Source organism: Amblyomma mixtum, chromosome 3 (genome assembly GCF_055824585.1).
Source record: "Amblyomma mixtum isolate Tamu chromosome 3, ASM5582458v1, whole genome shotgun sequence".
NCBI lineage: Eukaryota > Metazoa > Arthropoda > Arachnida > Ixodida > Ixodidae > Amblyomma > Amblyomma mixtum.
In genome coordinates, this window is record NC_143014.1 from 61,139,279 (window position 1) to 61,163,375 (window position 24,097).

The window sequence follows — 24,097 nt, forward strand, 5'->3', positions numbered from 1 at the left end:
TTTTGGCTTGGGCACTCACGCCTAACACAGAACTTTTGAAATAAGGTATGAAATAAGATGCGGAAAAGAAAACGTCAACTAGCCGACTCCGCATCTTTCCAAAGCTGCTGATGGCGGAAGGACGGTGACACAGACGCTTTGTTGCTGACAGGTTCGGCATCAACGCGACAGCGTTACATGTCCCAAGTGTCCCATGCAGCGGAAAAACCGCCGTAGTTGTTGGCGTGTCGAGAAAATCGGGCTCGGTCGAAAGCATCGCGAGGTCAAAGCCACATGCCCTTGCGCGGTTAATTCAAACACCCCACAACGATCACACATCACAGCAGTGCTGACGTCACTACACAATTCGTAGCTGCTCTGCATGGTCGTGACGTCATTCCACCACCATTACGTAGTTCCCGTGAAGAAAGAAAAGCAATTACGGTGAAAAGAAAAATGGTCAAGCGGGACTCGAACCGCTGTAGCTCGGGTCGTGAGCCGGGCGCGCTAGCCCTCAACCCGTGAGGAATGTTCGACTTGGTTAAAGGGAGGACTTGTGTGTCTCGTGGTAAAGAAAATAAAAATAAGAATAGGAATAGTGTAAGTTATACGCAATGAGGACCCCCTGCCGCTGAAGGGACACACTAACGCTATTGCATCATAGCTTCGAAGGCGGAGCTTCAGTGTCCCCCCGAATGTTTAATCTCCGCATTTAATCCAGTACAGCCATTTGAAAAGGCTGTTCTCATTTTGCTTATCCATTTCTTACAGCATCGGCAGCATCGTCCCCTGACCCCTTATACGACTGCGTTAGTTGCCGAAAGAAAGAGAAAAAAAAGGCGGCTCATACGAAATTAACGGAAATCGGCTGCAGTCGGCTGCGACACGCGGCCGCGGTTCACCCGTGGGGTGGCCCAGATTGCTCGTCGGGCCTGTGACGGGCCGTTATTCGTGACTTGGGGTGCTTCGTGACGTTAGCCTCCCAGTTTCTTATCGGCGTCTCGGAGTTATTGATCGTGCCCGCAAAGGCACTCGGGAAAACGATACGCGTTACTGGCGCGAACATGTTGCCAGGTGTCGTTCGTCTGTGCGCTTGGTTAATCAAAAGAGAAAGCCTAATTGGGAAAGCGAAGAGGAGGCATTTATTTCATTTTCTTCACCCGCCGCGCATGTCTGTCTCAAGAGGAGTCCACTTTCCTGCTACTCGGCGTTCGCGTGCAGCTACAGCTATCGGCGGCGTCCATCGGCCTCGCGAGTCACACAGCCCACTTTTCAATTGACACTACCCGGCTACGATGAATCCTGTTTCTTCCGCTCCCGTAACGCTCGAGCATTAGAACGCAGGATTCGTGGGCCCCTTGTGGGGGGGAAATGAAAAAAAGAAAGAGACCGGGAAAGCTAGCAGCACTGCCTTGAACTAATTAAGTAGCGCAAAGAAAGCTACGGGAGCTTCCATGATTGTGATGGATACGGGTGCTACTTCGCGGTGGGAGCAGTGGACCATGTAAATTTGCCCATTTTATCTTACCAGCTCAAGAACCGTGTGACTGCCCTGCATCCGCCCTTATTCTTCTTTTCTTTTTTATATTTATCCATCCTCCCGCTTCTTTCGGTGAGGGTCGCAACCGAGCAGTCCGCGCCGGGCGCTGAAGAAGCTGCCGTCCTGTTTTCGAGGCCCGTCTGTGCACGCAATGTTCCGTGAGCCGCCTCTGCGCGTGTCGTTTCAGCCGCTCTCGATGTTATGCGATGTTTGTCACCGCACTAATTGCATTGCTCTAATTAAAACTCAAGTAAAGAAGGCCATCCTTGAGGAGAAAGTTGGCGATTTCAACATTTTGCAGCCGTCGCCTCCTCTAAACATGAACCATCGACTGGGCGCGTTGGACTGGACGCGTTGGACTGGACGCGTTTGGACTGGACGCGTTTGGACTGGACGCGTTTGGACTGGACGCGTTTGGACTGGACGCGTTTGGACCGAACAAACATCGTTCCCACTCCGAGTTGATGAATTCTGCCGTGCCCTACCATCTGCTAGCCACCCTGGTTAGCTTATTTGGTAGACTGACTGTCCCAGGGAGACGGTCATCCCGGGTTCGATACCTGGGAAGAACAAATTTTTGTTTGACTAAGAAGTCTGTCTAAAGCGTGAAGCTTTCTTTCCTTTGTAGCCGCATGACTGGGCTTGAGCGAATGGTCATGAATAATTACTTATTTCTTGTGTAGTTCCCACCTCCTGCAGCAAAACACGATCGATGGTGCCGCTTGCTGACGCAATATCAGTGTTGAAGCGATAGAATACAGAAGTAATTTGTAATATCTTTCTTATTGAGCGCTTAATATGGCAGCTATGTGGTTAGGAATTGAATCTCGCTTGTGCTCGGAAGCAGAACGCCTCCTCAACGCGAGGTGGGTGAGTAATGCGGAGATGGTCGCTTAGTTTGCTTTGTACTTAGTGTAATTGCTTTTCAAGCTTTTCTGCCCTGTCAGTGTATTACCTCTGGCTCGGCTTTCGCCGTAAATATTGGCTGTTTATATCACGCACATGCAGCGAACCAAGCCTTTTTCAGGCTCAAGTGAGCTAAAACGCGCATAGTTCCGTCGTAGTAGAATAACTTCATTAATACGAAGGTGTGACACATACGGTTATTCTTTTAAGGATACGAAGCCATGAGGAGCAGGATAAATTATAAGCGATTACAACATCGCAGCCAATGATTTCAACATGACTGGGCCCGAACAAACACGTACTGTGGGTGTAGGGACCACGAAGACAGTGATTTCTATCTTCGCTAAGTACATGACCCGAATGCGTTATTTACCCTAGAAGTTGAACGTTTCAAACAAGAGACCGGGTGAAGCACCGACTTTCAGCAAGAGCTGCTCGAGCGGCACTCTGTAGTACTCGCTCTACAGCGATGGTCCGTCCAGCAAACCTTCTTGACCCTAAACTTCTCACGAACCGTAAACAAGCGTTGCCCTAAAATTCTCTTCCAGCGATGAACCTTGGACGGATATTTAAAGACCCGCCGCGCTGGCTTAGTTCGGACGCCGATCCGAAGATCGCAGGATCGAAATGCGGCCGCGGCAGCCGCGTTTAAATGGCGGCGAAATGCAAAAACGCGCGTGTGCTCGCAATTTCAGCGATGTTTAAGAACCCCAAGTGCCCGTAAGTTAATCCGGAGCCCTCCACTACGGCATCCCTCAGAGCCCATATGTTGATTCAGGACGTTAAGCCCGACATATGATATATGCTATGTACATACCGAATACGTAACGCGCTTTGCACTGCGGGGTTCCGGAAAAAATTACCCCGGAAAAACTGGCCGCGGAAGTAATGTCCCTGAAAAATTGGCCAGGAAGAAATGGCCCGGAATTAATATCCCCATTTGCAAGGCAGGAAAAAATGGCTTCAAGCCCTCAAAGCTTCCAAAGCATAGAATCCATAATTTCGATGGTGATTTTGATGATGAACCAAAATCATGACTCATTAGAACCATGGGTATCAATACCCATGGTTCCGATGGCTGGAGTTCCGATGGCTGGAACTCCGATTGCCATGGAGTTGGCAATCTGGTTCCGGCTCCTCTATGGTTGCATGGCTGACAATCTGGTTCCGGCACCTCTATGGTTGCATGGCTGGCAATCTGGTTCCGGCTCCTCTATGACTGGTTGTATGGCTGGCAATACGGTTTCGGTTGCTTGAGTTGCAGCCCTGGATAAAATGGGTTACATAAGAAAACGTCATGGCACTATGAACTTAAAAAAGTGTAAGAAAATTGGTGTCATCAAACGCCATGTGACCATAATAAAATCAAGTGTATCGTGTAACGAATTATCTTGGTAAGAGCTGCTTAGTGCAGTGCACTGGTTGCAGTGCAACAGCTATTAATATATAGTTACAACTTGCGGAAATTGCATCACGGTATTTTAAGCGGTCGCTTCTGGGACCCTGTTTTGGAGCGGATTTCTTTTAAGGCGGAAGCCTTTAATGTCTCATCGTTGTAAGCAGGAGTTGTCGACAGAAAATGTCACGCTTTTCAATTGGTGGAAACGGTCGTGACGTCAAAGTGCGCGAATTTCAAACGGGGCCAATTGTACTTGGCTAGTAACCATGCACGTATAGTGATGCTCCAAGTAAGTGGGACTGAGCTTAGTTAATTGCATAATTACCCAATTAGCCTAACTAACCTTTCTAGTCAGGCCATATAAATAAATAAAACCGATTAAGAAATTGGTCGAGCTCATGAATCGAACCCCGGTCTTCGGCGTGCGAGACGAGCATGCTATCCACTCCGCCATGCCAGCGCGATGGCTTGGAATGAACAAAGGCACGTCTAATGAATACGGTGTCTTCGCTCACTCCCATCCTCCTCCCTTTCCTCCTGGCGAGGTTTAGGTGTCCACCGAGATATGAGAGACAGATACATTTCCTTTCCTCAAAAACCAATTTACCGACGAGCGAGGCGTAGAACCGAATGGGCGATGGCGTTCTATGGACTCCTTGGCAGCGTTGCAAGACTCTGTCGCGTTCCACTCTTAGGGGCGAAGCTTAACATCTTAACCACACATCAGTGACCACACTTAAGGTCAAAAAAATGCCCCCCTGAATTTTGTGAGACAGTTACTGCGTAATTTTTTTTCCTGAAATACAATTTTCATTTTCTTCATTACGGCTCCTCTTTATCTATCTTCTTTCACTCCCACTTCCTCCCTTCCTGTACGGTGCGTTTCAGGTGTCCACCGAGATGACAGAGAATTACTGCGCCATTTCCTTTCCTCAAAAAGCGTTGCGTTCAAAGGGCAAGGCATCGCGCCGAACGGGTGGTGGCATTTCGTGGACTCCCTGGCAGCGTTACAACGCGCTGTCGCGTTCCACTCCTAAAGGCGAAGCTTAAGCGTCATTAATTAGCAGTTAATTAGTATTCACGCATTAATCAGTAATTAACCATTAATTAGTGATTTGTCATCACTTAAAATTAGTACTCAATTATATGTGACGCCACCAGTGCCACAGAAACAGCGAAGGTGGTGCGGAAAACGCTTCCGCCTCTACCCACTTTAGGTAGTCAAAGTGCCCCCTTAATTTTTTTTTTTCGTGGCGTAGGTCTGTTGAAAGGAATAACGCCAAGAAGCCGCACGAGATATATAATAAGCTCCTTTGATTCAACTCATGTTTCGGAAGCTACAGGAGAGCGAACCGAGTGAACAGCGCGGTAATTTTGCCGCTATCGACTTCCATCTGTCCCTCTATGCGACGTGGAAGTTCCACTTGACTACTGTAGATGGTTTCCGAATGCCTGTTTGTCCTGTGACGTCTAAGTACACAAGGCTCGGAAGCATGATCTGTCCCAGCCGCTGAACAGTGTGAACGTCCATCGACGCCTTGCGTTCTGAAGATGCAAACCGCAACTGTTAAGATGGCCCACGGCCGAGCCGGCGCTCCGTCGCCATGTCACGCTGTCTCCAGGACTTGCGTGTGCAGTACACTTCCGGAACCACAAAAATTGATGATTTTCTGCAGGATGTTGGACATTAAATCCCGTTTTAACTCTCCTGTAACATTCTTGCGCAAAAGTGATCGCACGTTTTTTTTTTTTTTTGTCAAATCCATTTTTTCCCAGGCCACTTTTTCCTACACGCCGCACTGCGTTATCTGTTAGATTTGCTAGTTTGCGACGACGTCAGAAGTTATGAAGTTGGGGGCGCACTTTTAATACGAAAGCATTATATGGCCCATCGGCCATATAGTGCTCGGCCCATCGGCCATATAATCGGCCATTTGAGCAGTAGTCTCAAAAGTCCCAGGTGACGTCACCGTGATATCAGAGAGAAATAAAATTTCTTCCCAAGGTGCGGGGAATTCCGAGGCGAGCAGGCAGCCTGTATAAAACCGGATTGCTTCTGGGCGAACAAAGATGCACCTAGTATATGCGTTGCCTTACGACTGTGTGCTAATGAGTAGGTGTCTTATTAAAAAGGAACAAAAATGAATTTTAAAGTAAAAAGGAAATAGAAATAAAAAAACAATGCTTTCACATTCAAAGCACGTAAGTAGTCTCAAGTGCTCTCTGTAATTTCTAATGCTGCAACCCTAGTATAACGAGAAAAATCCGAAAAGGTTAATATCACGGTTTCGCAATGGCTCCAACTCTAATATACACTTGATTCGGGTCCCAAATAGGAGACGCGTACTCGATTTTAGGCCGCATTAAAGTAACGTATGCTAGTTTCCTGAGGTGGAAAGGACATGTTTGAGTTTTATAAGACCAAAAAAAAAGGGGGGGGGGGGGGGGGGGGTTAACGGCTGCCAGAATTTGGTTACGTGGTAATTGGCTGAAGATGAAGTCCCATATACTTGTAAGTAGTAGAAAGTTAAACCGGGCTATTATGGAGAGTGTGAGATGTCGGGATGCGGTATGACGTACGAGTGGATGAGACGAGCCTCGTTTTAGAGGTAGTAAAGTTGATTAACCAAGATGAACGCCGGTTGCTAATGTAATCAAGACCAGTTTCCAAAAATTGACGGTCAGTGCCGTTAGCGATGTTACGGTGTATAATACAATCATCTGCTAGTTCTGTAATCCGGCATAATACATACTCAAGCCCGTAAGTCATTTATGAAGGTTAGGAAAAGCAAAGGGCCCAGAACGCTTCCCTCAGTAACACCGGAAGAAACAGGCGACGAAAAAGAAAGATAATTATTGACAGAAATGTACTAGGATCGGCATGCAAGAAAAGCCTTAACCCAATCATTAACGTCAGAATGAATGTTCAGGTGAGTTAGTTTGGGCAAAAGTGTGATGGAGGACCCGGCCGAATGCATTAGTAAAATCAAGAAACAGCGCATTGGCTTGAATGCCGGCGTCCACTGAAAAAAAAAGGGTTGTGAATGAATCCGGAAAGTTGAGTGTCACATGAGTCCCTTTCGAAATCCGTGCTGGTACTTGAATAGTTTTAAGGCGCAAAAAACAGACAAGACACATAGGTAGGTGTCTTGTCACCTACCTATGTGTCTTGTCTGTTTTGTGCGCCTTAAAACTATTTAATTATGAACCAAAACCAACTAGCCCGGCAGCAAGTGCTCTTAGACTATATTTCTGGTACTTGAATATGATATCCTTATCTTCAAGATAGTTAATAATATTAGTGTAAACATGTTCCATGAGCTTAAATATTGAGCTTAATATTGAGATATTGGGCTATAGTTGAGAGGATTAGAACGGTGACCAGTTTTTAATGCGGCCATTACTTAAACAATGCGCCAGCCGTTAGGGGTCTATCTAGACGTTAATGACTGAGAAAAGAGTATTTACAACACTTGAAAAATGCTCTCTCATTTGCACTTACGTATCTTGTTGTTAATACCCTAGTGATCAGAACTTGAAGTCAGTTTAACGTTTTTCAGGAGTGATTTGATTCACGCATCATCAGTAATTGTTTGGGGCATAAAAAACCTAAAAAAATGGATCTTGCCTGGGAGCTGATATGACGTCTGCAAGAGTAAATACTCATGAGAACGCTGAAAGAAACTTCTGCGCACATCCGTATGCAAGAATTGCAGATTATTCCATTCGGTAAGGATAATGTCATCAGAATTTCGGGGATTAATAATGCGCCAGTGTCTGCGTGGGTTATCGTACGCACTGTAGACAAGACGCTACTGAAGAATTCCCGGCTGGTTTTTCTCTAACATTTGGTATTCCTCATCAAGCGAGTGAGAAGTCCCATTCGCTTTAGCCTGTCTGTACAAGCGCTTTATTCTTATTATTGGCTGTACGAAGCCCGTGATCAAACCAGGCTACACTTTGGTTGCCCTTTATCGATATAAGTGGAACATACTGATTTATTTTCCGACCCTGGTCCGGGTCACCGTCTAAAGTCGGACCGTCCCAGCCCGTATCGCTCAACACGTGCACGATATTGCAACGACTAGTGGCCGCAGTATTGGGCGGAATGGAAAAGGAGGAGCGGCCCAGCTCGACCATGAATACCGCACCTGGGTGGGTAGGAATCTGCGTTGCAGATAGTTTGGTGACTGTGTGGCATGTGGGCAGGTGAAATATGTGTGTGTTGTCAGGGTATATGTGCCTCATACCGGACAGCGGGGGTGACCAGAGCGCTTGAGAATGTGGTGGTTGTGCTTGTCTGATGAAAGTAGACTAGCGGCGAGTAAGATGTGGAGGAGGGGGAGGAAGGAGGCGGTTAGAGTGTCGTAGTTCTTTGTCTTTCACTTGAGCGTTTTCGGTGCATAGTCCGCTCATCCTCGGGGTTGTAATTATCCGGCCAAGGGGAGGTTGAGGTTAGTAAGTGTGGTTTTGAACAAGATCCAGTTCTCCTGAACAGAACGGGAGGGCCAGTCGATAAAGTACTGCTCAGAGAAGCTGGTTCACTCGGAGTTCATTTTAGCAAAGTAATCCCTGTTATAACATCTTATCTGTTTTGTTACAGTCTTTCTTTCGGTAAAAGATGATTCATGTGCCCGCTGATAATGTCATGATCAGAAAGCCAACCATGGTGAACGACATCTGGACAAATATTTGGGTCGCTGGTTAGGATAAGGTCCAGGATACAGAGGAATAACTCGACGACCGAGTAGGTTTGGAAATAATTTGGCATGACGAACAGTTAAAACACGTCTCTATGAATCTGTCACTTGAAGAGGCAGAAGGTACGTCCCAAATAATTAACGTAGGGAAAATTGAAATCACCAAGGATGAGTAAAACAAAATTCGGAAAACCTGCACACACATCACTTAATATGCGATGAAATTCGTCACCCAATACCATCACACATGTCAGGATGTCGGTAAAACACTCCGATTACGAGGTTTGTAATACCGAATTTGAGAAAAACAAACACATATTCAATGAAAGTTACCATTACGGCTGCAGCTACAAATTCCTTCTTTATTGCAGTAAAGATTCCGCTTCCTCCCCGGAATTTCGCGTCACAACGAAAAAGATCAAAACAAAATTCACTCAACAAAAAAACTACTGTGAGGAATAGCACCGTAAAAACATGTTTCGGTTAAAGCAAAAAGTGAGGCAGAATTCGAATCTATGAAAAAAAAAAAGCCCAACGGCTTTAAATGACGCTCCTGATTTTGGCGTAAAAAAAGGAGTGAACTTGTCAGAACATTGGGCACGCGGGATGGGACTTACGATGAAAGAGAGTGAATTGAAGGGCCGATGAAAAGTTTTCAGTCGCTTTTGGCACGGGCGACAAAAGCTGCACTGCTGGTGTTGAAATCCTACAGACATACATCGTGGCTATGTGGTTTGTCAAATACGATCTTGATTTTGTTCCCCTCGTTCTCTCTTTTGAAAACTGCAGCAAGAAAGTTGATTCTGTCCCCCTTAAATCTGCCCCTGGTGCGCTGGTCAACTCTTTCTGTACTTTCTGTTAATGTGATCAACCCCCTATAATAATGTCATTTTAGGCGCGGAAGGTACCTTTAATGATAAATTAATAAACAACGCAAGATGGTTACGAATTTGTAACGCGAATGGTCTAGCGTTAGCTGGCTTGTGATCACGAAGAAATTATTTATTTATTTATTTACAAATGCTGCTAATCCCAATTGGGATTGTGGCAGGAGGGCTTAGTAAGGTTAACAGAACGCGGTCAAGCATAATCGGAACATTCAACTGATCAGCATGTTAAGAAAAAGAACAAACGGTAAAATGAAAATACAACAGTGCGGTGATGAAAATAATCAAATAGCACACAAAATAAGGCTAATTGTCGGTAGTATTATAAAAAGAATAACAAAATGTGGAAACAATGCTAGTTTTTATAATATGCAGACAATAAGTAAACAGTAAATATTATAAGCGTGCACTGCAAAGGCATTATCATAGTATAGGTATTTATTTTATGTAATGCTGCATAGTTTGACAAAAAAAGCTTAAACATAAAAAAACAAATAACCATGGGTATAGTAATAACAGAACGCAAGCAACCAGGAATGACTAGCTAATAACACGACATACTCTCAACTACAATATTAAATTTTGTCAATGATGAACTGTTAGTAATGGATGGATCAAGGCTGTTCCATTCTCGAATTGCTAGTGGGAAGAATATTTAAAGCAGTCAGTATGTAAATGATACTCATTTAACGTATGTGAATGTTTATGACGCGTTGATCTTGCTTCGGAAAGGAAAATATATGTAGTAATGTCGAGTTTTAGATGTCGATTTATTAGTTGAAACATGAGTTTTAGCCGTGCGACTTTTGCACTGGTCTGCAATGATTTTATTCCTTCAGTTTCATTAATTCAGTAGGCGAATTGGTTATTTTGTACTTGTTAAATATAAATCTGACTGCTTTTCTTTGAACGGCTTCAAGTTTGGTTATATCTTGATTAGTATAAGGAAACCAAACAGCGTTAGCATATTTGAGAACAGATCTAGCCAAAACATTGTAGGCTACAAGCTTAGTTTGAGAAGGGGCTAATGTGAGGCGTCGTCCAAGAAAAAAGAGTCGTTTCAAAGCTGTTGAGGTGATTTTGTCCACGTGAGCGTTCCACCTGAGGTCATGCCAAGATACTTCTGATTAGTTACTGCAGTAAGTGGTGTGTCATTTTAGTATACCGAAAGTAGGATTTATGTTTCTTCCTAGAAACTGTCATAACAGCGTATTTAGTAGCGTTAAGTGTCATCTGCCAGTCAGTGAACCATTTTGCTATACAATGTAATGCGTGAAGTCTCCTCGCACCAGTCACAGAAAAGCCGTTTATCCCCCCCCGCGCACGCACCACTGCGCACCTTCATTCCTTCTTTTCCCAGACTGCAGTAGATGGAATGGCCTGCCTGCCGATGCCGCACTCCACACCAGCCCCGTCCATTTTAAAAAAGCCATTGAAAATGTTCTGTTTTAAACCCCATGTCATTCATTTCAGATTCATTTTGTGTACTGTTTCCCCTCATGTAATACCCCTATTCTGGGGCATTTGAGGTGTACAAGAAATTAAATAAATAAATGCGTTGTTAAGAGCTTCATGATCCTCTATTTTATTAATTTCGCGATAAATTACACAGTCATCGGCGAACAGTCGTATATTAGTGTTAAGATTAGTCGCCAGATCGTTTATGAAAATCAAGAACAGAACAGGTGCCAAGACACAACCATGGGGTACACCAGACACAGCATTTACTATGTGGGAGGCTTGATGATTAATTTCTTCAAATTGTGTTCTGCCTGGCAAGTAGTTGCTAATCCAATTAACTATAGAGCCATGACCTAGAGTCGATTCTAGTTTATTAATTAGTTTAATGTGTGTAACCCGATCAAATGCCTTCGAAAAATCTAGTAGTATTAAATTGGTTTGCATTTGTCTATGCTGTGGGATAAGTTGTGGACTAATTCTATTAACTGTGTTACTGTCGAAAGTCCTTGGCGGAAGCCAAGCTGAAATGGGGAGAGTATGGTTTCATTTTCAAGGCAGACTGTTATGTGTTCTAGTATGATGTGTTCGAGTACTTTAGACACTGCACAGGTGATAGAGATGGGTCTGTAATTAGTAACATCTGCCCTGTTTCCTGTTTTGTGTATCGGAGTAATTTTGGATATTTTCCATTCCTTCGGAAGGGTACATATTGAGAGGGATGTATTAAAAAGTAAGCACAAATACTTAGCCATCCATTCGACGTATCTTTTCAGAAAGGAATTTGGGATGTTGTCTGGTCCTGGTGCCTTTTTTGTGTCTAGATTTAACAACAGGTTTAGTACCCCAGTCTCAGTTACAGTTAGTGATTCAATGTGTTTCGTTGTTCGTGAGGTCTGATGACGGACTATATCATTACCGTTAGAAAAAACTGACGCGGAATAATCATTCAGTTCATTGGCTGTCTCAATGCTTTCTTCTTTTGAGGCTGGGTTTTCACTTCGTCTTTTAGGATTAAGGTGTGGAGACAAGTTAGAGTTGCTACATTATAGAGTCGATGCTATAACCACTAGGTCACCGCAGCTGTAGCCTAGTGGTTAGGGCATCCGTCAGGCGTGCAGGAGGTGCTTGGAGATGCAGTATAGACTGCAGGGGCTGAGTGAAAGACCCCGTGGGTGGGAAGTACATTGTTACCGATGGCTTCCCGGAGGTACATTTTTACCGGTAGAGTCCGGTCGATGGGCTTGCAGACGCCGGCAACGGAGCAAAACTGAGGAAAAAGCCAAGAACGGCTAAAGTTGTAGTATATACTAAACTGCTTGGCTGAAAAGTTCGTGAAGTGTAAAGCGCTTTCCTGTAGCTGCGCGCTTTCTCAACAGCCGTAAATCGTGGTTGGGTTGTTAGTCCACCGTTTATCGCAAGCGATACCCAGGGCATCGTGCATAGCAGGACTTACGAACAGATGTATGCTGTGCTAACCTGTAGACTACACCCGCAATAGCATGAATCTAGCAGCACTTCTGGGTGACGCCCTGCTGTAGTGAATGCGGAATAAATAATTCAAAGCTCGTACGCACAGCTAACGTTCGCTGTGATTTCGCGTCGGGAGTGAAGAAATGAATAAATGACGAAATGGATTCAACCGTGTGCTATAGATCCCAAGTCGCGCTGAAACATTAACGTGCATATCGTGCTTTCGTGCATATCGTTACCTTTCGGTCGGTTACGCCCAAATATCGCACGATAAATTGCGAAAATTTCAAATTCCTAGTGAGGCGGCACAGTAACCGGACACAGTGCCACGATAGCGATTACTTCACGACGTCAACATGTAGTTTCGTATTTCGACTGGTAACGCTCTTGAGCCTCACGAACTTCGCCGACTCGTGCGCTTGCTTTCATAGCTGTCGCACATCGCCTTTGCATGCATCCTAGCGAACACTCGTCCACAAAAGTGTTCGTACCGCGAAAGTCGACGAGAAGCTAACTGTCCCCGCGACTTCAGAGTACAGCACGCTATGAGCTGCACGCCAAGGCCCCTACAGCGAAGGCAGACTTCTCATTTCAAGTCCAAGCTGCGTGTATAGAACGCGACCTTGACGCTTGCAGCCAAGAGCGCTCATTTGCATGGGCACTGACACATGGATGAGTTTGTGAAGAAACGAACCTGCCAGGACCTTTTTCTCGTGCACACCTTTCTTGGTCCATACACTGACACAAAAGAATCAGCAACGGCCACTTTCCGCGCGCTTTAGCCAGCCGAGAACGCTTTCTGCCCGAGCACCTGCGCTCAAAGGCCGGTCGCAGCCTCTTTACCACGAGGTCGCCTTTGGGCCACTTTGTTTTCCGCCCAGACACGCGCAGTGACGAGCTGTCAGAGACGAAAAGCGCGTCGCGCGCGTTGTCTATATACTCGGCGCCAAGGCCGAAAGGCTCGCCTCTGTTCTATCCACGCGGCGGGCACAGCTCGTTACCGGGTCACCCCGATTCGTCACTGGACAGTCGGTGAGCACTCCAGCGAGGCCGCAAAAGCGGCTTGCCCTCTCGACGCCACTCACAACTTGCGCGGCAGTGAGCGTCGCGAGCGGCAGCATCAACGGCGGCGGCTCTGGCTCCTTTTGCCCAGGGTTGTTAACCTCTTTCGGCGGGAATCTGTTAGCCATGGCTTCCGGATACGGAGCCCAGCGGCGCCTCCTCGCGCTTCAAGGTCAGGGGTGACCCTTTTAGCCCCCGCGCTGTGTGCTCAACTCGCGAGACAAGGGGACCACTCCTCTTTCCAGCGTCGTCCATGAGGGAAGGAAGACACCCACCCACCCAAATCGGAAAGAAAAATGAAAAAAAAAAAGCAACCGAGAGTTACGACTACACCCACCCACAGTGGGCGCGCAGCGGCGCGTTCTCACGCCCTTAGAAGAGACACGTAACGGGGCCCGGAGCCTGCGGCCGCCGCCGGGAGAAGGTTGTAACCTAGAACGGCGTCGGCGGCGAGACCAAGAGCGACGCCGAGGAGGGATCCCCGGAGTGCTCTGCGTGTGGCTCTCCTCTGCCCGCCTTCTTTTTACAACGACCTCAATTGTGGCGCGTCGAGTATGTGTGCGTTTGTGCCCCTAGCGAAGGCGGTATAGGTCGATCTAGATTCGCCGCAGAGACCAGGTTCGCCTCCTTCCGCTTGACCCCCGCGCAGCTCTTTCTTGTTCTTTTTCTTCGCCGCGTGGATTAGGCGCTGGTCCCGCCGGCACCGCTCGAGACGCCGTTCGAACTGGGCTATCGGCCGAATGTCACCGTGCCGGAAACCGTGACGCGCTCGGATCTGCCTCCAGAGCGAGACCGGCGCTTCGGACTGTGCGGCCCGCGCCGGCTCGGACGACTTCGCTCACCGCCTTCACCTTGTTTCGCTTGTTGGCCCTGCGCTGACTGGCATTGACAACTGGAAAAGGTTCACACGCTCTGTGGGCGGTGTTTAGCTGCGGGAAATTTTATGTTCTTAGGACAGACAAGTTTTCGCTGAACTCGTTTTAGTCTCGGGCTTCAACGTGAACGAGGACGCGAGAGTGACGACGCCATCTTTCACAGTGTTCTAATCGAGTTAGAGAACTGTTACACGCACGTTACGAAACAACACACTGGCAACGCGCAATGCCACAGGGAAATGATTGGCAAACTAACCCGTGTACCGAGGGTAATAAATTGTAGGCAAAGTGTAAAAAAAAAAAGCAAGAAAAGCCACCCTTCTACAGCGCCTCCAAAAAAGGAAAAATCGGCGCCTGGAAAGTGTTCGCCTGTATTTTATCTGTTTATTGTTTATTGAACATAACATTAAAGGCCCTCTTTATACTATCTGAGGTAAAAAAATGTTCCAGAACACGTGAACGGTGATCTCTGCGCACGGCTCCCCTGTCTACCAGTGATTAACTGATTTGATTGCAATATGGGAGAGCATGTGGGTGGGACTTTCGCCTCCATAGCTGCGGTCACGAGCGACTTGCCGATGCAAGAGCTATCCGCTTTTATATGCCGCTCACTCGTCCCGGGCACCTCTGTCCCCGATAGTACCTTGTTTTCTGGGCAGTAACCATTCCTGTGACGTCAGCTCAATTTTATTCACTTCACTTCACTTCACTTTATTACCTTAAAGGCCCCCAGGATTGGGGGTATTACATAAGGGGTGGGTTACATTGAAAAATCAGATTAAATAAACAAAGAAAAAACGTAAGATACAAATATTATTCGCTGTTAAAGGTAGCAGTTAAACAGTTCGCAAATGTTGATGGGCAGGTGATTGCGGCGATGTCGTGTGGAAGGCTGTTCCAGTCCTTGGCTGAGCGTGGAAAGAATGACGATGCAAATGTAGTTGTACGCGTACATGGCCGGGCTACTTGAAGGGGATGACCAATGCGGAGGGAAATGCGTGCCGGCGGATTGATGTAGGGAGGACGACGAAGTGAGCTGAAATAAAATTTGTTAAACAGCACATACTAGTAATACGACGCCTACAAGCCAGGGATGTTAATCCTGCCTCTGCTTTTAGTGCTGATATGCTGACATTATATGAATAGCACGAATGTATGAATCTTGTGGCTCGATTTTGTACTGATTCTAGGGAATTTATTAGATAATTTTGGTTAGGGCTCCAAATAGCAGAGGCGTATTCTAATTTAGAACGGACAAGTGATTTGTAGGCAAGCAATTTTAGGTTTTGTGGCGCATGACGTAGATGTCGTTTTAAGAATCCAAGGCTTCTGTTAGCGGATGATATGATTTTAGTGACATGTGCGTTCCAGGTTAGATCATTGGACAATGTTACTCCGAGGTATTTGTAAGTCTGAGCTAATTCAACCGTGACATGCGAGATTTTATAGGAGAAGAGGACAGGATTACGTTTTCGGTGAAATGACACGACTTTACATTTATTGGGGTTTAGTTCCATGAGCCAGTTGTTACACCAGTCCTGTATGCTGATTAAGTCATTCTGGAGGGCGAACTGATCAGAGGCGTTGTTGATAGTGCGATAGATGACACAGTCATCGGCAAAAATACGGACGTTACAAGAGACATGCGTTGGAAGGTCATTAATGTATATTAAAAATAATAGCGGACCAAGGACTGATCCTTGCGAGACACCTGATGTTACCGGAACAGAGCTAGAGGCTTGATTATTAACGTTAACGAACTGGGTGCGGTTAGCCAGGAATTCGCTTATCCACTGTAATATGTTAGGATGAAGGTTTAACCAGGACAGTTTTAGTAGTAAGCGTTTGTGGGGTACTTTGTCAAATGCTTTCGCGAAGTCCAGGAATATTGCGTCAGTTTGTAGGTTACAGTCGAGTTTCACATGCAGGTCATGGATGAAAATAGCCAACTGTGTATCGCACGATAGGTTCTTACGGAAACCGTGTTGAGCAGGTTGAAAAAAATTTATAGAGTCAAGAAAGTTCATTATATGAGTATAAATGACATGTTCCATGATTTTGCATGGCACACTTGTTAAAGAGATGGGACGGTAATTAAGGGGTGATTCTTTGTTACCTGATTTGAAGACCGGAACAACCTTCCCCACCTTCCAATCACTGGGTATGTTACCTGTGGAAAGTGATTGTGCAAACAGTTTTGACAGATACGCTGCGGAAGCATGGCAAGTATTTTTTAGGAACTTGGGGGTGATATCATCAGCACCTGCAGAAGATGACATCTTGATATTTTCAATGATAGATATAATGCCGTGCACAGAAAAGATGATTGGAGGCATATGCGAACTCAGGTTGTCAGTTACGGTACAAAGTGGCATATCAGTTTCGTGTGTGAAAACGGATGAAAAAGCGGCGTTAAAAATATTAGCACATTCAATGCCACTGGTCATCTCACCAAGCGGGTTAGCAAGTGTGATGACCGGCGCCTGTTCGGGGTTTAATACTTTCCAGAATTTTCTCGGATTTATATACAATATTCTTTTTCTCTTGTGCGCTGGGCCTGCATCAGCGTGTTCAACGATGCATACAGCGCATGTCTTCTCGAGCTGTGATAGTACCTCTCTTCAGTCATACAGCGGGAAAAAAACGAAAAAAAAAACAAGCTTGCAAGCAACTAAATGACAGCGCGCATGAATACTGTCGGGTCTGATAATGAAGCAGCGTATCTAAGTTCACTTTCGTTTCTAGCTTTTTCAATATCATCATCATCATCATCACCCTGACTACGCCCACTGGAGGGCAAATGCCTCTCTCATATCTCTCCAATTAACCCTGTCCTTCGCCAGTTGCAGCCACCGTATTCCAGCAAATTTCTTAATCTCATCCGCCCACCTAACTTTCTGCCGCCCCCTGCTACGCTTGCCTTCGCTTGGAATCCACTCCGTTACCCTCAATGACCAGCGGTTATCTTGCCTTCGCATTACATGCCCTGCCCAAGCCCACTTCTTCCTCTTGATTTCAAGCAGGATATCATTAACGCGCATTTGTTCTCTTACCCACTCCGCCCGCTTCCGATCTCTTAACGTTACACCTATAATTTTTCTTTCCATAGCTCGCTGCGTTGACCTTAACTTAAGCTGAAAACAGCACCTGCGCGTTGCGCTGATAGGGGAAGCGCAAACGTCCTGTGAGTTTTAGCTGAGTCTAATTTTAGTAATTCATATGGTTTGTGATCGCATTTTACAAAAAGCAGCATAATAAAACATCACACATGCGCCATAAGTCCTACATTAAAAAAAGGCTGCAAGAAAATTAGAGTTAATGTAGCATTAATATTTCGTGCTTGGGCCTTAAACAGCACTGCTATGAAACTGCTTTCTGAAAACTGCTGTTGTCGGCTTTCTACTTTACCCCTACTGCTTCTTTTTCTGCTTTCAAATTGTTCTTTTTTCTTTTGCCATTGTTGTGTTTCTACCCCCCCCCCCCCCTTTAACTCTCTTTGTGTGTTCCCGTCACACCTGTGTCCACTGTACTTCGGACCACGTGGGCCCGATCATGCAGCTACCGTGAACATTTATCGAAGCCTGCTAGCTCCAGTCGACTACGGTTGACGAAGACGTTCCCCTTCAACTGAGGGCCATTCTCAGTCCCGCTCTTGTAATTAATGTAAATATGTGAATACAGTTTTTCCTTCACTTCCCCTACTCCCCGTCTCCGGCCCACGTTCCTTCCTCCTTCGGCATTGCGGCGGTGCTCCTGGACCCGATGCCTGGTGGGACACGCATCTAGCATCGGCAAAATATAACAACTGGTTGGCAGCGGCGGGATCTTCCACGCTTGGTCCTGGCTTCAGCAGTGGTGAGCGCTTGACTTTCTTTAAGAATCTGCCAGGCTTGATAACTCTGGAAATTTATCACTTCCTGTAGATTGTTTTTTCTGCACGTGCTCGCTTAAGCATTTCACGTAGCAGCTTATTTTGAAAGTCCTCGTTCGGGAGTTGCCATGGATTTGAGCAGGCTAAAGAAGCCAGAGTTGATGTTGCTGTGTGAAAAGCTGGGTATTGAGGCCAGGAAGAGTCACAGAAAGCCGCAGCTGATTGAGGCTATTAAGGAATGTGGTGCTAAGGAGGAGGGTGACAAAATTTGGGAGACCTGGGAAGTCATTCAGGAGGGAATCAGGAACGCTAAGGAGGAGGCCGACAGGGTTGAAAGGGAACGCAAGGAGGAGGCCGTCAGGATTGAAAAAGAACGCCTTTACCGCAAGGAAGCCGCTAAGAAGGAGGCTGACAGGATTGAAAAAGAACGCCTTTACCGCAAGGAAGCCGCTAAGGAGGAGGCTGACAGGATAGAAAAGGAACGTCTTCGTCTCAAGGAAGCCGATGAAAAGCAACTTGCTTTAATGCGTTTGGAGTTGCAAACCTTACTGGCGAAGCGCGCCGAGAGGAATTCGACATTAAATCAGGAGGTTCCGGCGCGAAGTGAAATTAAAATCATAAATGAAAACTGCGTGTCTTTGCCCGTTGCCCGCGTCGCAAACGAGAGCCCGCTCGGGGTGCGTCTGACCGAGGCAGCCATCTCCCAAAACCTGCCTAAGCAGCATCACTCGATTTCCTCAAATCGCTCGGATATGCTGCCCAAAGAAAAGGGCCTTTGTTTTGGAGATAACGCTGCGCAGGTCCTTACCACTTCGAAGGCTCGTGAATTCGCAGCGCCAGCAGAGCACGTAGTTGAAGAGGGCAAACCTGACAGCGACTGTGGAGCTCCAAGCCAGAGCGCGGCGTTAGCTGAAAAGCGCGATGCCGCACAGATTGTCCTTGCAACCCAGATAGGCGTAGGCGCAGCGCAAAAAGGTAGTCCTCCAGAAAGCAGTCGCGCGCTGAAAGTGGCAACTGCAAGTTCTATTGTAAGCGAGGAATGCGCCTCAGCGCTGCCTCGAAACAATGATCAGTTCAACGATCAGGGAACGACAGCCGCTCGCGACCAAACACCCGAAAATGAGTTATGCTCCACTGAAACCAGCGTGTCTTTGCCCATTGCCCGCGTCGCGATCGAGAGCCCGCTCGAGATGCGTCTGACCAAGGCAGCCGTCTCCCAAAACCTGCCTAAGCAGCATCCCTCGATTTTCCCTAATCGCTTGGATATGCTGCCCCAAGAAAAAGGCCTTTGTTTTGGAGATAACGCTGCGAAGGTCCTTACCGTTTCGAAGGCTCGTGAGGTCGCGGCGCCAGCAGAGCACGTGGTTGAAGAGGGCAAACCTGAACCTGTAAGCCCGAAGCCTATAAATTCTCACAGTGGTGAGCCAGAGCCGGCTCTAGTAAAGACTGGCGATGAAACGGACGCCGGCGACTTAAACTGTGACGGCTCCGCGCTACCTAATGACGAGCCAGCCCAGGACTTACTCACTACTAGCACAGGGGTAAAGAGTACCGATAGTAGTGCAGGCGATAGTGAGTCTTCCGAATCAGGCGCAAGTGATGACCTGGAGCTAGGTGAGGAATTGAATTCCAATCTTGTGTTACCCCACTCGGATGGCTTTCTCGAACTCCTTCGTGTGGACAGAGAAACGTTCACCGCTGAGCAAGAGAAAGACCAATCTCTAAGCAAGTTGAGTCCCCAAAGTGACATAGGTGTGTCACGGGAGAAAATACCTTTCCAGCTCCGTTCTGGCCTGCTGTACCGCCAGTATAAGGATAGGAAGGGTATCCAAAACGACCAACTTACGGCCCGCGTCGCGATCGAGAGCCCGCTCGAGCTGCGTCTGACCGAGGCAGCCGTCTCCCAAAACCTGCCTATGCAGTATCCCTCGATTTTATCAAACCGCTTGGATATGCTGCCGAAAGAAAAGGGCCTTAGTTTTGGAGATAACGCTGCGCAGGTCCTCACCAGTTCGAAGGCTCCAGAATTCGCAGAGCCAGCAGAGCACGCGGGTGAAGAGGGCAAACGTGGCCCTGTAAGCCTTATAAACTCTGACGGTAGTGAGCCAGAGCAGGCTGGATCACAAACTGACAATGAGGCGAACGCCGACGACTTAACCTGTGACGGTTCCGCGATGGCTAGTGACGCGCCCCGCAAACCAACAGCGAGGGTTTCCACGGAGCGGCAGCGTAAAGAGGTGGCCAAACGGGAAGAGTTACTTAAGGGGAAAGTGCGCCTCATGTTGACTGCTGCACAGAAAACCGGACAACCGGTTACCCGCCCCAATTTGGCACCTCAGCGCTCCAGAGTTCGCACGCGCCGCTTGAAGAGAACACAAGCTAAGGGGACGCGACGCGCGAACCCAATCCGAGAGAGGCAGATTCGCTGGCACGGCATTCGCACTCGTGCGCTCCCTTCTCGCATTCTGCTTTCTGAGCGTAAGCTAAACTTCAGAACCGCGAGACTTGGACGAAGAACAGTGCAGGGTCCCAAGCTGAAGTTCCTAGCCTTGTGTAATTTTGCACCTGCTAGAGTAGCTATCGGACCGCGGCCGCGCAGGGGGCGGCTGAAGAATAGGAAGCAGTAAATTCCTCTGATCGCAACGCTGTTTGTAGACGGATTCGAGGAATAATCCCGTCTTTTGTTTCTTTTTGTTCATTTAACTCTCTGTACAGAAATGCAAGCTAGAATTCCTAGCATTATGCAATGTCTCATCTGCTAAAGCAGCTGTCGGACCGCGGCCGCGCAAGGGGCGGATATGACGCATAATCTCATATTGAGTTTAATGCTTGTTTTTTGTCTTTTGTTCTTTACACTCTCCTATGCGAAATGAGAGCGAAATTTCGGAGCTTGGCATTGCGGGACTCGGTTCACATGCGTTGCAGAAACGTACGAGATAATGGCAACGCTGATGGCCTCAGCCGAAGCTTTCCCGTGTAATGCCCTTTCCTGACTCCCCAGACGTTATTCCGCTATGCAAATTTGTATTTTGTTTTTTTTTTTGCTTTAGCGGGAATCATTTTTGTCTGTTTTGTATGTGTGTTCAGCAGCTCCACCTTCCCTTTGTGCTCTCACGGGCGGTGGCTTTCTGTGACATAAACCGTGCTACGGCACCCCCTCAAAATTTTAGGAAATTTTTCCCTTTTGGCTAAACAAGCTCTGTGTGTTCTGGTTTGGTCGAACATGTCAACTTTCGGAGGAGGACGTAAATTTCACGCTACAGCTCATTTTCTCTAAACAGACTTTGTCGACCGAAAACAGCTTGGCAGTTCTTGAGGTCGGTTTGGCGCTTTCTGCTTGTTGGGCTGTGTACCTTGCTGGTTGAGACCGTTACAGCTGTCAACGAAGCAGGAAGAACCTTTGGGCCCAGCTGTGACCAAAAGTCGAACGGACACAACTCCAGGTCTCTGCGCGCAGCAGCGTTGGCTGCAGCCACTACGAGACCTCTTCGGGCGGCGGACGTGCTGTTGTGTTTCTACCCCCCCCCCCCCCCCCCCTTTAACTCTCTTTGTGTGTTCCCGTCACACCTGTGTCCACTGTACTTCGGACCACGTGGGCCCGATCATGCAGCTACCGTGAACATTTATCGAAGCCTGCTAGCTCCAGTCGACTACGGTTGACGAAGACGTTCCCCTTCAACTGAGGGCCATTCTCAGTCCCGCTCTTGTAATTAATGTAAATATGTGAATACAGTTTTTCCTTCACTTCCCCTACTCCCCGTCTCCGGCCCACGTTCCTTCCTCCTTCGGCATTGCGGCGGTGCTCCTGGACCCGATGCCTGGTGGGACACGCATCTAGCATCGGCAAAATATATCACCATATATACAGAATTCCACCGTACTTATCTGGGATGCATCGTTTGGTATTGGGATTAAACAATCAAAGTTTTGTCTTGTTTGTACAAAGCGCGACATAATTCTTTTTCCCAGGCTGCTGCGGGAATTGCTTAGCAAACTGGCACTTCCGTCTTTCACTAAGAGAATCAGCTTTTTTTTTCGTTTTTTTTTTCGGAAACCGTCCACACAGCAGAGCGGCCCGCAACCTTCCATGAGCGCGAGAGGTCCTGACGTGCATCAGCATCGGGCCATTCTAAGTGTATGCTTAGGGTTCAATTTGTGTGCGCTGTGTCTGCAATATTAATAACGTTCTCCCCGTCATTCCTTGTGAAAAGGGAAAGAAAATCACGAAATGGGGCAGACCGGGGCGCCGTAATCCCATTCTCGTTTCCGCGTGTCTGCGCGTTAGGAAGCAGCCAGGGCGCGAGGTCGTATGAAGAGCGGGCTGAGCGCGTAAAATATTGAGTGGCACCCCTGGTGCTCGGCCCTGGGACGAGCGGCAGTCCTGCAGTACGGCCGGGCGCGACACCCTCCTCTCCTGCGCTGCCTCATCCCACTCTCTCTCCTGCCGGCGACAGCAGCAGCCGGTGGCTGGAAAAACCTTTCTTTCCCCACTCTTGAGAGTGGCAGCACCACTGCGCACCGATTGGGGCATCCACGGGGGAACCCGTGGCTCCAACCGGCGCCCAGTGCTGCGAAAGTGCGCTTAGAAAAGAAAAAGGCGAAATAAGAAAAAAAAAACGTGGCGCCGGCGCCACCCGCTGCAGGCTGCACCATCACCTGCTCTTCCTCATCCCGCGCGCGATCCTCCCCGCTTTCTCGCCGCCAGCATGCGGCGCTTCTCTTTCGACGCCGGCGTACACACAGCGCGTGCGCGCGGAGAGCGCCTGCAGCGCACCCGCCCCGCGTGCGGCGGCGGCTGGAACGACGGGCCGGTCCGATAGGGGCACGGATAGGGGGCTTTGACGTGATATACTCTACTCCGCCCAGCGTTCCCGATCACCGCGTCTGACCTTCTCTCCTTCGCTGAGCGTTCTCCTTTCCACGATCCGAAACTGAAAGTAAAATGCTTCTGCACCGGTCCCCGGCGGCGGCGCGGGAGCCATTCGCGGAGTAACGGTCTCGCCGCGAGGATCGTCGCGTGCGTCCTCTGCTGCTGGTCGCGTTGACGGCGCGCTGTCCTCGAAGGGCCCGGTGATGCGCACGATCACGTGTCGCGCGCTGTGACGTGACGCTCTGCGACACACACGAGGTTAGGTGAGCGCTCCGGCCGCCCACTGCGGTCCCCGCGCGGGCCAACTTTCCCCGCGGCCACTTGTCACCCGGCTTCGGGCGCCTCATCTCCCATATCGGCGGCGTCTGGCTCGCTTTATTTTGTTCTCGCCGGCGGCTTTGTTTTTGCGCTGATGAGCTCGATAGGAGGAGTAACAGGGAGGTCCGATAAGAGTGGAGTCACTTGTGTTGCGTAAACCTGTGGCCTTGTTTTCGCGCGACATCTTCGGCGACCGCCTTTAGCCCGAGACCTGCATCGCCGCTCAGACCTGACCGACCCTTCCTCGCGAGTCTGTCTCACTGCCAGTTCCAAGTTCTCTTCGAGTGCAAGACTGTCCGCCGGCTGGTCGGAGTCTACTTCGGACTGTGTGTCTCTTACTCCATGGAAACTTTCGTCTAGGCGACGGAACAACATGATGGCTGCGGAAGCGGTATGTAGTTCACCCTGTTTCATCATCCTGTTGTCGAGGTAGATGGCGTTAATATTAGCGGAAAAAATGGTCTTCCAACAAAGCAAAAGGAAAAGCACCTTGCAGCCTTTTGTTTTGTTGTTTCGCACTTGGTAGGCTATGGCTCCGTGGCACAATTAAAGAAGCCCAATTATTAATGTTCGTGTGGATGACAGCAGCGAAAATTGCGCATAGCCCTGATAATTTTGGTCCGACTCTTACACGATTAACGGCGGAATTTTGAATGTATTTACTTTCTCGCATGCCTCGTGGAAAAAAGGAGCGTCTTACGTTTTATGAATCGGTATACTGTAGATATAATGAATGAATGAATGATCTTAAACAAGGCG

The 24,097-nt window shown here is 47.9% G+C and overlaps 1 protein-coding gene across 4 annotated transcripts in view; it reads left to right on the forward strand.

Moving 5' to 3' along the window:
- Positions 1-24,097, forward strand: part of LOC149350375 (puratrophin-1-like) — a 525,363-nt gene that overhangs the window by 106,688 nt on the left and 394,578 nt on the right. The window contains exon 1 of one of the 4 annotated variants that reach the window (XM_089579389.1): positions 22,990-23,729. The exons of the other annotated variants lie outside the window; for them this stretch is intronic. Within the exon in view, the coding sequence (XP_089435515.1) occupies positions 23,712-23,729 (18 nt within the window). The 5' untranslated portion in view covers positions 22,990-23,711. Of the gene's footprint in view, positions 1-22,989; positions 23,730-24,097 lie in introns of those variants that run through there. 4 annotated transcript variants of the gene reach the window in all.